At 36.5% G+C, this 15,352-nt stretch overlaps 1 protein-coding gene across 1 annotated transcript in view; it reads right to left on the bottom strand.

Moving 5' to 3' along the window:
- Positions 1-15,352, bottom strand: part of LOC129450441 (protocadherin-9) — a 348,752-nt gene that overhangs the window by 116,515 nt on the left and 216,885 nt on the right. The window contains exon 4 of the mRNA XM_073870700.1: positions 4,765-4,966. Coding sequence (XP_073726801.1) covers positions 4,765-4,966 — 202 coding nt within the window. The remainder of the gene's footprint in view (positions 1-4,764; positions 4,967-15,352) is intronic.

Below are 15,352 nucleotides of genomic sequence, written 5' to 3'. Positions count from 1 at the left end.
GCTCTACTGGTACAGAAACAAAATGAATATGGAGGTTAATAAATACAGATGAAATTTCCACATTCCAGTTACAAAAGATGATATTTGTAACCATGCAGATCTGGGCACTATTGACTTCTATGGTAGAAAAAAATGATACTATGGTAGTAAATAGTGCCCGAGATCTTTTTGGTTACAAACATTCTTCACAATATATATTTCATAGTGTTCAATAGAACTAAGAAATTTTTACAGGTTTGGAACAACTTCAGGGTGGGGAATGATGACAGAATTTAATTTAATTTAATTTAATTTATTTTATTTTGTGATGCACCGATGTTTCGGCCGTCGATATTTATCGGCCGATTTTTGATGAATTTGAAACCATCGGCATATCGGCAACAGCACGAGAAAGGCCGATACCGATTGTTTATTAATTAACCGCATAAAGGCAATGAATTGCATGTCTGTTGTTCATTTAAAATGATTTAATGTTCTTGTGTGCACTATACTTAACTCATTCACCGCCATTGACGAGTTATCTCGTCATTTATGAGTTCATATTTAACTAATAAAAATGCCTTTCTGGACGAATTTCAAAGTGAAAGTGTAATACCGCTTTTATCCACCAGATGGCGCAAAACGAATTTATTAAAAACGGATGTTAAAAAGATATTAAAATTTATTTTAAATGCCTTTATGTTTGATAGTCATTCTGAGTCTGATCTCTAACATAAATTCCTTTAAAAAACGCAATTTTTTAAGCTTTTTGCTCAAAATGTTGTATTTTTGAAGAGAAATATCCATATTTCAGTGGTTAAATTAAGTGGAAAAAGTAAATATATAATGAAATGTTTTTTCCCCATTTTGTTTGTTTGTTTGTTTGTTTATTGTTTGTTTGAAAGCAGAGGGTGTGTTCTATAATTTGATATAATTTGTATGTTTATATATATAGAGAAAATAATTTTTCCTGCAAGGAATTTTGTGAAAATTTTGTAAAAATCACAAAAATGCAGGTGGGCAACTTTTCTTAAAAAGGCTGGCGGTGAATGAGTTAAGCACCGACAGAAAACCTTTGTTGAGCTGGCTCAAATGTTTTGGACAATAAAAGAAACAGACTGCACTTTAGTGGGGGAAAAAAGTCCAACTTTTTTTGAAGTAGCAATCGGTATCTGCATCGGTATCGGCCAGAAGTTGTCTGTTTAAATCGTTATCAGCCCAAAAAATCCTATCGGTGCATCCCTAATTTTATTTTATTTTATTTTATTTTATTTTATTTTATTTTATTTTATTTTATTTTATTTTATTTTATTTTATTTTATTTTATTTTATTTTATTTTATTATCAATAATGCAATAATTTGCTCCTCCTCTGTGAACGTGTTTTGCATACCATTGCGCACCCTGTTCACGCAGACATCATACGTCACCATTTACTGGACGAAAAGTGAAATAAACACATTATCAAGGATAAAACAATAAAGTTAAAAAATATATATTTCCAATGTGGTCCTTGAATTCACATCTGAATTCAAAGAATGCAGGCAAACAGCAGCAAACAAACTTTCCTGCTGAACCGGCAACAAAAGGGACAAAACGAAAACCTGTTTTTTTTTTTAAGGAGGAGTGGCTTTGGATGGCTATTTGCATGGAGGGTGGGATCGTGATTTCAATGCTAGCAAAAATGCTACAGTTAGCACTTTTCAAATCAGCTACACTGCTTTAAGTTGTAGTCAGGTTTATCGATCCTTTGCCGAACACGGAAAATAAAACTCAATCGAGTTTGTTGGTTTTCTCTAACTGACCTCTAATTGAAGTTGCCATGTTAGTGTGGCGATGCTCTCAATATAAACCCTCTGTGCACCCGATATTTGATTATGCATCGGTCTCTATGGCACGGCGGCCATTTGTGTGCTAATTAATTGTCAGGCTTAAGAGCTTGCAGATAATTGGTGTGTACACCACCATCAATTCCATTAAAATGAACAATTATCACCTACTTTATGCAAATGCTTGTTTCAGACCCCCCTCTCCCCAGACCAAATTAAAAGGTGATACTTGTGCCGCTAGATCGCACTTTCAATATCGTAATAATAGCAGGAAAGACATGGAGCCATTTATATCCGATCTTAAGAGACCAATGCAGGAAATCAAAGGGTGTGCTAAACTTAGCAACTGCTTACATTAAAAACGCACTAGTATCATAAATGATCACATTCTTTCGAAACGAAAACACACGTGTGTAGATTTGACCTTGGGAGACACAGGTGGATCTGCAGATCTATAACTCTCTGCGATGGGAAAAGTAGGTCACTGTGGCTGGAACAAAAACGAACATCTCTGCCGCATGAGATGCCAACGGGGAAATCATCGCTAAATAAATCAGGTAGGTGCTCAGACCAACACAGCTACCCGCAGAGACGTGACTGACCATTATACTTCCGTCACGGCCCGTCTTTATGCACAAAGTGACCTTAAATCCTAGAGCGAGATGTCAAGGACAGTCGTATAAATCAAAAGCTTTCTTATAGCTGACCTATTGTGCTAGGTTAGGATGAACATTTTTCTTATTGGTATGGCTTTGATAAACAAGGTCAAAACTTCTTGTCTTATATCCATACATTACTACTTTTTTATTAATCACATGCCTATAACAATGTAATTAACTTCTTTTTTCTAATGAACACAAAATATTCTGATAGATATTTTGATAAATGATGGTTAGCACACAGTTGACTGTACCCATTGAATTCCATCGTATTTGTTTTCCTACTATGGAAGTCAATAGTTACAATCAGCTGTGTGCTTACCATCATTTATCAAAATATTTTCTTTTGTGTTCATCAGAAAAAAATATATTTATAAAGGTTTAGAACAACATGAGGATGAAAAAAATGATGACAGAATTTTCATTTTTGGGTGAACTATCCCTTTAACTAACCAATTTAATAAATGCTGCTAAACTATGTTTTCCATTGCTTTTCTATGTTAGCATTTACTAATAATTTTAATAAATGATACCTTATTGTAAAATGTTATCATGTGTCTTGATAAAACAAAATGAAATACACTGGCTGTGTTATTTTCAACGCAGAATTTGGTCAAAAAGGGGTTAAATTAAAGGGATAGATCACCCAAAAATTTAAATTCTGTTATCATTTACTCGCCCTCATTTGTTCAAACCTGTATAAATTTCTTTGTTCTGCCGAACACAAAAAAAGACATTTAAGCAAGCAAAAAAACAGGAGCATGACTCCCACAGTGGGAAAAATAAATATTATGTAAGTCAATGGTGCTCATAAACGCTTTTGTTACAAACATTGCCAAAAATATGTTCTTTTGTGTTCATCAGAACAAAGAAATGTATACATTGTAACAACATGAGTGTGAGTAAATGATGACAGAATTTTAATTTTGGGTGAACTATCCCTTTAAAGGGACACTCCACTTTTTTTGAAAATATGCTCATTTTCCAGCTCCCCCAGAGTTAAACATTTGATTCTTACAGTTTTGGAATACATTCAGCCGATCTCTGGGTCCGGCGCTACCACTTTTAGCATAGCTCAGCACAATCCACCGAATCTGATCAGACCACCAGCATCGCGCTCAAAAACAACCAAAGAGTTTCGACACATTTCCTATCTAAAACCCGACTCTTCTGTAGGTATTAAGACCGACAAAAAATTAAAAGTTGCATGTATCATGTCTGCCGTAACATGGCTGCAGCAAGCGCAATGATATTACGCAGCGCCCAAAAATAGTCCCCTGCCATTGAAAGTTACCATGGGGACTATTTTCGGGCACTGTGTAATATCACTACGCCTGCTGCAGCCATGTTACGACAGCAAAGTCCTTGATTATTACACCAGAAAGAGAGTATAGTTCCTAGCCATATCGGCCTAGAAAACTGCAACTTTAAAATTTTCTGGCGGTCCCAGTACACAATGTAAGTACAGAAGAGTCAAGCTCCAAATAGAAAAATATCAAAACTCTTTGGTTATTTTTGAGCGCGATGCTAATGGTCTAATCAGATTCAATAGATTATGCTAAAAGTGGTACCACCAGACCCGGAGATCGGCCGAATGGACTCCAAAGTGGCAAAACTCAATTGCTCAACTCCATGGGAGCCGGAAAATGAGCACACCTTCAAAAAAAGTGGAGTGTCCCTTTAACTCAGACAATATTTATATCTGATCCAACAACCCAACGTTTTTTAAACTGCATACCAGCCTGGACAAGCGATGAGACATTTTATTGTTCATTTGGTTTCTATTCTTGTCACCCACCCACAGTTTAATTTAATTGGTTTAAAACTTCTGTAACTGTTCAGGTGTATATACTGTGCATTAAAGACTGAAAAATTACTTCCTACTAAAAATGCACGTCTCGCTTAGTCAAAATACAATGCAAAGCAAAACAGCGATAGAAACTTTGCTTACAGTACAAGATAATGTATTTACAGCATTACACGCTCAGATTAATTAAAGCGGATCTTGTTCAAATCATCAAAGCATCCAATGCATCTCACCACAAATGTGTATAATTATACAATCTCGCCTCAGCCCATTTCTTCTTAAGTAGCTGAAATTAACTTGCCTCAACTTTATTCTTTGCATCATGAGTTTGTAAAGTTGAATTTATATGCTTAATTGCTGTATATAAAATTGTCATTTGCATTGTTGTTGTGGGTGAAATGACGTACAGTGTAATTGTCTGTAATATCCGGATGAAGTTTCTTCTTAATTTATAAAAAACACGCATAACAGACTATTACAAGCTAACTCACCAGAGTTGGGGTCTGAATTACCGTCCGCTTCGGTCCTCTTGTCCGGTGAGGCCTGCTCGTAAAACTCATCCTGGGACTGCACCAGAGGAAGAGGATGTGAGATGAGCGGCCCGCTACCCACCGGTTCATGGTCACCCAGTCCACTGTCACTGCAGCTTTCCTGAGACCCATCCGGCAGGTGAAACGTGACGCGTCGTTGCGACTGAAATCATATAGGAAAGAGACAGAGACCAATTTTAATGCTTGTCTCATTGTTTCCCAATCAGATTTTAGCTGCTTTTTAATAAAAATACAGAAAAAGGGGTTAAATATGTTTAGAGGACTATTTAGGATCTTGCTGAAATTGGCGTTGGGCACAGCAAACACAAGTTTTAAAGTACAAAGATCAAGACATAATTACTTTGCTTCCAGAACAACAACAGTACTTTTTATTATTGTCTGTAATTAGACCATAAGATCAAACCACCTTAAAACAGGCTGCTGCCAAGAATAAAACTGAGAGTCAAAAATCAGATGATATATTTTGTACATTCGCTGACGTCTGGTCACCGCACGCTCGACCCGCAGCGCTGGTAGGCGTCGGAATTGAACTGCTGGGTTGGCACGGCCTGACCAGAGCATTCAATTTCACATGCCATGTGCTCACACTGGGCACAGAGGCAGAAAACCGCATGACAGTTTTGGGCGTGACTTTCTAAAAGCTTTCACAATCCAGCCAGTGTGTACCATTCACCCTGCATCTGCTAAACCCTCGGTTGCTTTAAAACCACCAACGTTGGCACCCTCCAACACTCAAATAACCGATTGCACGCAATTACTATGCAACGATACACATCATTGTAACCAGGCAGGATTCTTGTTTTTCTTAAAAAAAAAAAATCTCTGTGGCTTGCAAAATTTTGACCACACTCCAAAGAAATTCAAATGACATTTCCCGAAGTCCATTGCCGAGCTCTCCGCTAACCTTTCTGGGCGGGATGTTGTGTTTTCCTGCAGCGTCTCTGTCGACTGTCTTGGGCGATTCTGTTGTAATTATTGGCAAAAGCAAAGGTCAGCCAATCTCAGCGCTATGCAGATGACCTCATTATATAATTTGGAGCATTTCAGAAAGCAACTGACTATCAATAAGAGGTAAAAACAAAGAGGTGGGAAGGTATCTTCTGTGCTGTTTCTGAAAACACCAAACCTTAGGTCTTCAGCTAAATCTCCTAAATAGATTATTTTTAGATTATAGGTGAATTCAAGAGGCCTTTAAGAGGTGCAGGCCTTGTTAGGAAGTTTTAAAACTAAATCTATATTGAAAACATTCAAACTTTGTAAAATATATAAACGCCAAGTATAGCAGTGTGTTGGTTTTGCCCAGCCAGTAAAACAAGCTAGTTCACAAGAACGCTAAACCAATATTTCCATCTTTCTTAATTCCTTAATATAAAACATTAAAACAAAGAGTTAGTGAGTGAAAATATGCAAAAGGTATGAAAACTTTAGTGCAAAATAGACTCATAAAACAAAAAACATTGAAAGTGTTTAAAGCGTGTCTTTAAAACAGACATTGGTCTTAAATTAATGTTGCCTTACACTCTTATTGTGTGTGTGTGTGTGTGTGTGTGTGTGCGTGTGTGTGTGTGTGTGTGTGTGTGTGTGTGTGTGTGTGTGTGTGTGTGTGTGTGTGTGTGTGTGTGTGTGTGTGCGTGTGTGTGTGTGTGTTATGCAATTCATTTATTTTAAGGGTTATTCTTAACTTACCAATGATCTCATGTTTCATGTTATTAATATCGGATTTGAATAATAGTCAGTTTAAGATTAAACACACACACATACAGTTACGTAACAGATATGTGGGATATAGACCGAGTCAACCACAAATCATTTGTGGTATCATTTTCATCTGATATGCTTGGGTTATACTAAAACCACACCAAATATTATTGTCTCATATCATGTAATACAATATCATACAGCTATCAAAGCAATATTTGTGCATAGCACCTTTCAGAGAGTACTGTAACTCAACCCTTTTGAAGTGAGAAATGTCCCTGTAGAGTATGTAGAAACCTAATTTCGTATAAAGTACAAAAATGACTGATTATTAAAATAAGGCATTAATGAAACCCCACCCCTAAACCAAGAGCCAATGGGGCGAAAGCAGTTCATACTAAAGCATATAAATGAGATTGTACCATTCTTTATAAAACGGTTAGGTCCAGTCCTTGATTTTTGACTTTTACAATTTATACTGTACCATCAGAAGTTTATCCACAATGCCTAAAGTTGGTTATCTAAAAATGAAGCTGGAGTGGGGTAAGTTGTCACACTGTTCATAACTCCAACACTAGAGGCACTATCTCAAAAATCAAATAGCCACTTTGTGTGCCGACTTCTTCTATATTCAACTTCGTGTTCACATGTGGTCAAGATCTCTCTAATCTGACAATTTTCTTATTTTTTGGCTTAAAAAGTAAAAATTAGCATTTTAAACTTTATGCAATACAACTTTGTTAGGTATAAATGTTAAAATGTTTTGTTTTGCACAAAATAGATGAGACAATAATGTGTCTTTTCATGCTTTAGCTGACGTGCTATGTTGAGCTAGCCCTGAGATTTAGCCAACACATATGTCAGTTTGAACTTTGGGGCAAGTTGTCACATGCTTTTCACATTGGAAATAGTTTACCCACAATACAATACAAACATGCAGTTATATGACCGGTAAATACTTTCAATTTATCTGTCATTGGCATGCAGTAAAAAGTCAGATTTGGACTCTGTGTGCCACATTGAAGGACTGTGCATGTGTGTTTGTTTGTGTGTTTGCCCAGCAGTCACTCTCTGTTATATTAGCATAAGACCAGCTTAAACCTTTGCCACTGCCAATTTACACGCAATCATGGCTTATCATGCTTGTCAGCCCACATTAGCCGTGTGTTTTTATATCGTAAGAGGCCAAACATCCCGGCGATGGCACTGATGCTAGACAAACATAGACGCTTTGAGCTAAGATGTTTGCCATCGTCAAAGTACACAAAATCAGTGTCAGAGAAGTTTGCTACTCAAAGACGGCACTCGATCGTGGCACGTACTCAATTCGCTCACTTGGTGCTCAGAAGCAAGGAAAGAAAAGAAAAGAAATTGATGCCTCTAAACCGCTTTTCAGAAAACTGAGACGTCTTTGGCTGCAAGTAAATAGGCAATTACACCATGCATAAACAAATCTGCGAACGTGCACATCTTTAATGAATTACATTTCCTACGTTTAAGGCTTATGTCAGTTTTTCTAAGGAGGAATTTTAGAGCTCGCCTATATGGATGCTCATATCCAACTGAGTAACGCTTAGCGGATTTGCGTTAATTCTCGGTTTAACCTAACCTCCCGCTCGGCAAAAGTCACGGCTGTCTGTGGACCGTTATCGCGGTTTAGCTGCAGATCAGGTCTCTGTGTAGAGATTATCTCGAGTTTGCTAGAACTTTCCATTGAGTGCTGGTAAACCTTAGAACACCTGCTTTAAATCTCTCACAGGCACTACAAATCTGACTAGAGTTCATTCATTGCAATATTTTTCCCACAACATGATGACTTTGAGTTCATACAGAAGTCAAGAGGCACTTCTCGGAAAGTAGCCTATCTCTATGAGACGAATTTAGAATTAGGATGCGCTTAGGATGCATCACTGATACCCAACACTGGTATCCCCTGGCATATTTAAAGGGGGCACAGATGTCATTTTTTTCTTTATTTAGGCTAACTTCTATTCTGTGTTTGTTTATGTATCACATACATTTATTGAGTGTCTAAGGTTCATTACCAGAAAATTAATGCTCTGTATTTAGCCATCCTGCATTTTGGTAACAGGTTTGCACAAAACTCCAAAATGACATAACTCATATAATCATGAATCAATAAAAAATTGACAACAACCCTGATACTTTCAAGGATGTTGGTGTTTGTCTGTTTATAATTGATATTTCTATTGAGTGTTTAATGTTCATTACTACAAAATCATATAAATCAGTGTTTTAATATGTATTTAGACATCCCAAATTTTGGTAACAGGGTTGACAAACCTCATATAATCATTAATAAAAAAAATGACAACAACCCTGTTACTTCAATGCCTGTTGGTGTTTGTTTTATTCATAATTTATATTTTTTATGTATATTGAATGTGCATTGGTGAAAAAACATACACATCCGTGTTTTAAACTGTATTTGAACATCCCAAAGTTTTGTAACAGGGTTGACAAACCTCATATAATAATGAATCAAAAAATGACAACAACCCTGTTACTTCAATGCCTGTTGGTGTTTGTTTTATTTATTATTGATATTTTAATGTGTGTTTAATGTTCATTACTACAAAAATCATATAAATCAGCATTTTATCTGTATGTAGACATCCCAAACAGGGTTGACAAACTTCATAAAATCATAATTCAACAACCCTGTTACTTCAAGACCTGTTGGTGTTTGTTTTATTTATTATTGATATTTTAATGTGTGTTTAATGTTCATTACTACAAAAATCATATAAATCAGCGTTTTTATCTGTATTTAGACATCCAAACAGGGTTGACAAACCTCATAAAATCATGTTTCCACAACCCTGTTACTTCAATACCTGTTGGTGTTTGTTTTATTTATTATTGCTATTTTAATGTGTGTTTAATGTTCATTACTACAAAAATCATATAAATCAGTGTTTTAATCTGTATTTAGACATCCCAAACAGGGTTGACAAACCTCACAAAATCATAATTCAACAACCCTGTTACTTCAATACCTGTTGGTGTTTGTTTTATTTATTATTGATATTTTAATGTTTGTTTAATGTTCATTACTACAAAAATCATATAAATCAGTGTTTTAATCGGTATTTAGACATCCCAAATTTTGGTATAAGGGTTGACAAACCTCATATAATCATTAATCAAAAAATGTCAACAACCCTGTTACTTCAATGCCTGTTGGTGTTTCTTTTATTTATTATTGATATTTTATTGTGTGTTTAATTAATGTTCATTACTACAAAAATCACACAAATCAGTGTTTTTATCTATATTTGAACATCCCAAAGCTTTGTAACAGGGTTGTAAAAATCAAAAAATTACAACAACCTGTTACTTCAATGCCAGTTGCTGTTTTTTTTTATTATTGATATTTTAACGTGTGTTAAATGTTCATTACTAAACAAATCATATAAATCAGTGTTTTTATCTGCATTTAGACATCCCAAATTCTGGTTACAGGGTTGACAAACTTCATAAAGCATGAATCAAAAAATGACAACAACCCTGTTACTTTAATGCCTGTTGGTGTTTGTTTTATTTATAATTTATATGTTTAATATTGAAGGGGCATTGGTGAAAAACCATACAGATCAGGGCCCGGTTCCCCGATAACGTTCACTCTTAGCGCGCTAAGAAGACTCAAAAAGATATATCTTACCAAAGTTGTTGATGTTCCTAAGTGTGTTCCCCGAAGTGTCTCTTATGAAGCTTCTTAACACGCTGCCTCTAAGTTCGACGTACAATGGCGCTGTCCCAAGTTAAGGTGCTGAATTATTTGCGATCGATCACTCAGGTATCGATTTTCCACTTCACGCGAAGGTGCATTACGACGTTAAGAAAGACAACACGCTCTATACAAATGGAACATTACTCAAATTATTCCAGTGACATTTATTTTAACATAGTTTAAGTTATCCGTAAAATATAGACTATTAATTAAATGATCAAATTGTCAGTAATACGGGTAGACGAACCGGGTATCCCTCGCTATTTATCCACCCTCCTTATCCCGTTGTGCCACTTGTGCCGCTTCTTGGCATGGGTTTTGACTTAAACAGTTACGCGGCCGGTGTTGTGTGGAAGTCTGTTCCCCCTATGTTTCCCTTTAGTGTTTTTATAGCATTTTTATCACATTATATGTTTATTCTTTATATACATTGAAAGTTTTAATGGCTACTGAGATGTATATGTGTGCATTTATTTAATGTATCTTGACTGTTCTTGATTGTAAGTCAATTATTTTTACAGTATGAATCATATTATATGTATAATATATATTTATTATGTTTGGAAACATAACAGTTTTAAAACCAACAGTAGAGAAAAAAAGAAAAGAAAAGAAAAAGACAGGCTATATGTTAAAAGTTGGTTAAAAGACATAAAACTGTCAAATATGAAATATTTAATAAATTGTATAATAGAATACATGATATTATTGCTTTTTAGTATAACCAATTGAAATCTTTAATCTTTCTAAATAAATTATAAATGTAACGTGATGAAAACGCTATAAACATATAGGGAACAGACTTCAATGAGGAACAAACACCGGCGCCGTCTTTGATTCATAGTTCTGATACCAAATAAAGTCAACTGCATAAATAGTCCTGTATCCATTGCAAACATATTTTATTATAAGTCTTAAAAATGTCCATAACATAAAATCATTGTCAGCATACCATAGTTTGACTTGTACTGCGCTGCACTGATTTCTAAAGACTGCGGCGATAGCGTTTTGCGCTCAAACCACGCTAAGAGAGAGCTTACGAATGGTCCAGACCAACCTTACGAAAGTGTGACTTACAGAAGATATACTTAGCGTACGAACGTTTTGGGAATCGTGCCACAGAGTTAAGAGAGAGGTTAAGGAATAGGTTAAGAACCGGGCCCAGTGTTTTAAACTGTATTAAAACATCCCAAAGTTTTGTAACAGGGTTGGTAAACCTCATAAAATCATGTTTCCACAACCATGTTACTTCAATCTTTGTTGGTGTTTGCTTTATTTATTATTGATACTTTATTGTGTGTTAAATGTTCATTACTACAAAAATCATACAAATCAGTTGTTTAATATGTATTTAGACATACCAAAATATGGTAACAGGGTTGAAAAAACTCACATAATCATGAATCAAAAATGACAACAACCCTGTTACTTCAATGCCTGTTGGTCTTTGTCTTATTTATAATTTATATTTTTGATGTATATTTAATGTTAATTGCTGAAAAAACATACAAATCAGTGGTTTAAACTGTATTTAAACATCCCAAAGTTTTGTAACAGAGTTGAAAACCCTCATAAAAATGCTTGTTGGTGTTTGTTTTATATGACTCAAAAACTGACAAAAGCTTTATATAATATACACTGTACAGTAGTTTGACACTGCTTAAAGATGTCATTCAACGTCTTTTAAAGGTAAAAAATAAAAACAGATATTTTCAGCACCACATTCGTGGAAAGCACACTCCACATGTCTTGCACCGTAGTTGTTCACAGAAGTGTGTATTCGCCACGGCATGGCTCATGTAGTTGGATGCCACGTGTGTGAGAAATAATAGACTGCTGTTTCTGTTTCGATCCCATGGGACGATTCATTGGCAAGCACGCCTCTCGCTTCCTCTCTTTCTCTCTCTAATGGGTTGGGAACACTAACAACCCCCTCGATTTCCAAACCTCAGTGAGAAAACTGCATACTGAAAACACCACGCGCTCTTCCGCACCTGAAACCAAACCTACAGTGCATCCTAACCAGGTTTCAAAGATAATTTATCCGTCCAAGCTGACGTAAAGTAAACATGTTGAGCATAGCAACAAAAGCACAGCCAATCAGAACACAGTAATATAATTTAAGGTCAATAAGGTTTTACAGTGCAGAAATAGAAACCACTGCATCATCTTTTAAGTGATATATGTGTATATTATTATTTAATAATTACAATATAAATTTTATTATTAAATAAATTAAACTACTGTAGTAGTGCACTTATACACCCCAAAATATGCTTAACCATATGGTTAGGTCAAATATGGAAATTTTTTTTAAATTATAATTTTAATGGTTTGTCCATATTTCACCCAATCATATATCCAATTTATACATTTATCCAAAGTATAAATTTCTCGCAAAAAAAAATATTTGCGCAGCTGCTATCAATGGACATTATTAAAGAAGCTCTCTTTTCTGGTAATGGTACCCACCCAAACCCTGATCAACAGTTAAATAAGAAATAGCTTTAACAACTTGCGGCACCCCTAGTTAATACGCAGTGTTCGTTTCAGGTAGGTGTCACTGTGAATTCAGGATTGTGTACGACTAAAGCTTTAATGGAAAATTCAGCAAATTAGTCACAAACCACGATTAAAAACTGCACAATGTATCTCACATGTTCAGGTAGACATGCACACACATGCACACAAAGGCCAGGATTTTGACAGGTTCTGGATATTTCCAAAGCAACACCAGTGTGTTTTTCGTTAGCAGTCTGTTGCTTAGATTGCTGAGACAGAGAGAAATGAAAAATTGAGAGAGAGAGAGAAAAAAAGAAAAAAAGAAAGAGAACGTCTACCACCTCACTTGAAGCTTCAACCTCAAACACTCGAGAAAATAATCCAGCGACGCCTTTACCACCTGCTGAAGAAATCGCCAGGTGTCGAATCATCAGTCTAAACACATCAACACCACTACTGTATGTGAAAACACAACTAAGACACAACTAAGAACAATTTCAAAGATGATGACAATGGCACATCTTCACACAAATGCATTGTGGATGCACAGATACATGTGTAAACATATCAACATCATGCTTTTGACATGTGGTCCTTTATCCCATGTCTTCCTTTTAAAAACTCATCTGTACCTCAGCCTGTGAGGCCAAATGGTTTATTATTGGCTAAATAGATGCGTGTAATTTAAATGCATATGTGTTCATGAAGTTTTTATTCTTTCTACAATACAGTCCATGATATGTGTGCATTGATGTTTGTAGGCTTTCTGTGGAAAAATAATAAGTATAGCCTGCCTTCCAGAACGACTGTCGACAAAGACTGCCAACAGTGCTTGACAAATCCCAGATATATAGATATATACAGCATAACACACAAACATCCACTTGAGTTGCTTTATTTATTTTCTTTCTAAAAACCCTTATTGCTGCTGAATCCCCGCCTCACGAGTGATATATATTCTGCTGCACTGAAGTGTTTTTACACAAGGAAACAAGGAGTAAAGGAGACAGAGAGTCCAGCTGAAGTCAATGTAAAAGTCTGCCTGCCCTCTATTGGTAAAAGTGCGTTACTGCAGCACAGACCTTACATGGGTATTCTTTCGTATCCCTCCTTTTTTATCTTCAAGCCGTTCTCTCCTCTGTTATCACACTTCCTGCCTCTATGTCATTTCGATCTCCGTTTGGTCTCACATCAGAGGGTTGCATGCGTAACGTCAAAGGCCTTGTTCAGCTCGCCTCCCGATTTCGATGTGTTCTGTCTTAATGATCCCCCTGCTCCTCATTACAGGCAGAACGACATGACGTCCCTCCCATTGCACGGAGCCTTTCATTAGCTTGCCCAGGCCGCTCGCCAGTCATCACGGAAAACATCTTTTGCATTCCGGCCTCTGTCATAAGTTTTTGCATCGATGGGGGAGTGAGCACAAGAAACATTAAAGAAGCCCTTCTGAATAACAAAGCACACACGTGCAGGGCACACTTGGTCTTGCGAGGGTTGAAATAGCAGCTTTAAAGATGAACGCTTTTCCCGGTGTCCCAGAAACACAAGCACATAAGTCCCAAATCTGTTTTAACATGTGGAGAAAGGTGAATAAACCATGGCTCGTGTGCATTGTTTTTTATTGTTAAACCCTGTGTCTGCTGCTCAGTGCCTCTGGATCTGGACCTGAAGCGTCAACGGATGTCAAAATGCATTCTGGTTCAAACAGTAGAAATCTCTTGGTGGAAATATTTAGCTTGTTCCTGCTGAGGGTCAGGTGTGTGTGAAAGAGAAAGATGAAAAGAGCGAGTGAGCGAGCGAGAGAGAGAGAGAGAGAGAGAGAGAGAGAGAGAGAGAGAGAGAGAGAGAGAGAGAGAGAGCAACAAAATGTCAAGATTTTAAATGTCCCTTATAATATTAACCGTGGTTTTATTATAGTAAATAATAAACCTAACCTAACCCTAACCTAACCCTAACCACTTTTTTAGTATATTGATTACCATTTGTAAAACAGTGGTTGTACTACAAAAACCTGTTAAACTATGGTTACCGTAGCAAAACCAATTGTTAATTTGTGGTAACCATGTTTTTTGTAGTAAAACTATGGTAAATTGTAAACAAGGGGGAATTATTTATTATCTATTATTTACATGAGATACCGTAACAATGACGCTTGCCATAAGAATGCCACTATCAACTCTTACAGCGCAAACGATTCACAGAGAAGTTGTTCCCTATGCGCTAATTGTCGTCCGTCACATTCTTGAAACTGAATTTCTCTGCTTTCTTTTGCCAGCAGCCTCTTTATCTTTGTTCTCGCTATAGTCGCTTTCCTTCTCTCTGGCGATGAGCCCGGCAGCGTGCATCCGGCTCGGAGAGTCGGAGAGTTGGCCAGGCTGTCCTCCACACTGGTGTAAAGGGTTTCTCTGGATCTCTCCTCTGTTCTGCCTCAAAGCATTAGCTGCACACTAACAGCTTCTCATGCAGGAGGAGAGACTATGTGCTTCAATGACTGAGTCAGAGTGTGTGCGTGCGTGCATGCTCGCTGTATGGAGTGACTAACAACCTGATTCCTCTTCCAGCATTACAGCTAAG

The sequence above is a fragment of the Misgurnus anguillicaudatus genome, chromosome 8, assembly GCF_027580225.2.
Source record: "Misgurnus anguillicaudatus chromosome 8, ASM2758022v2, whole genome shotgun sequence".
Lineage (NCBI taxonomy): Eukaryota > Metazoa > Chordata > Actinopteri > Cypriniformes > Cobitidae > Misgurnus > Misgurnus anguillicaudatus.
The sequence above is the reverse complement of the archived record's forward strand: the minus strand, read 5'-3'. Positions and strand labels throughout refer to the sequence as shown.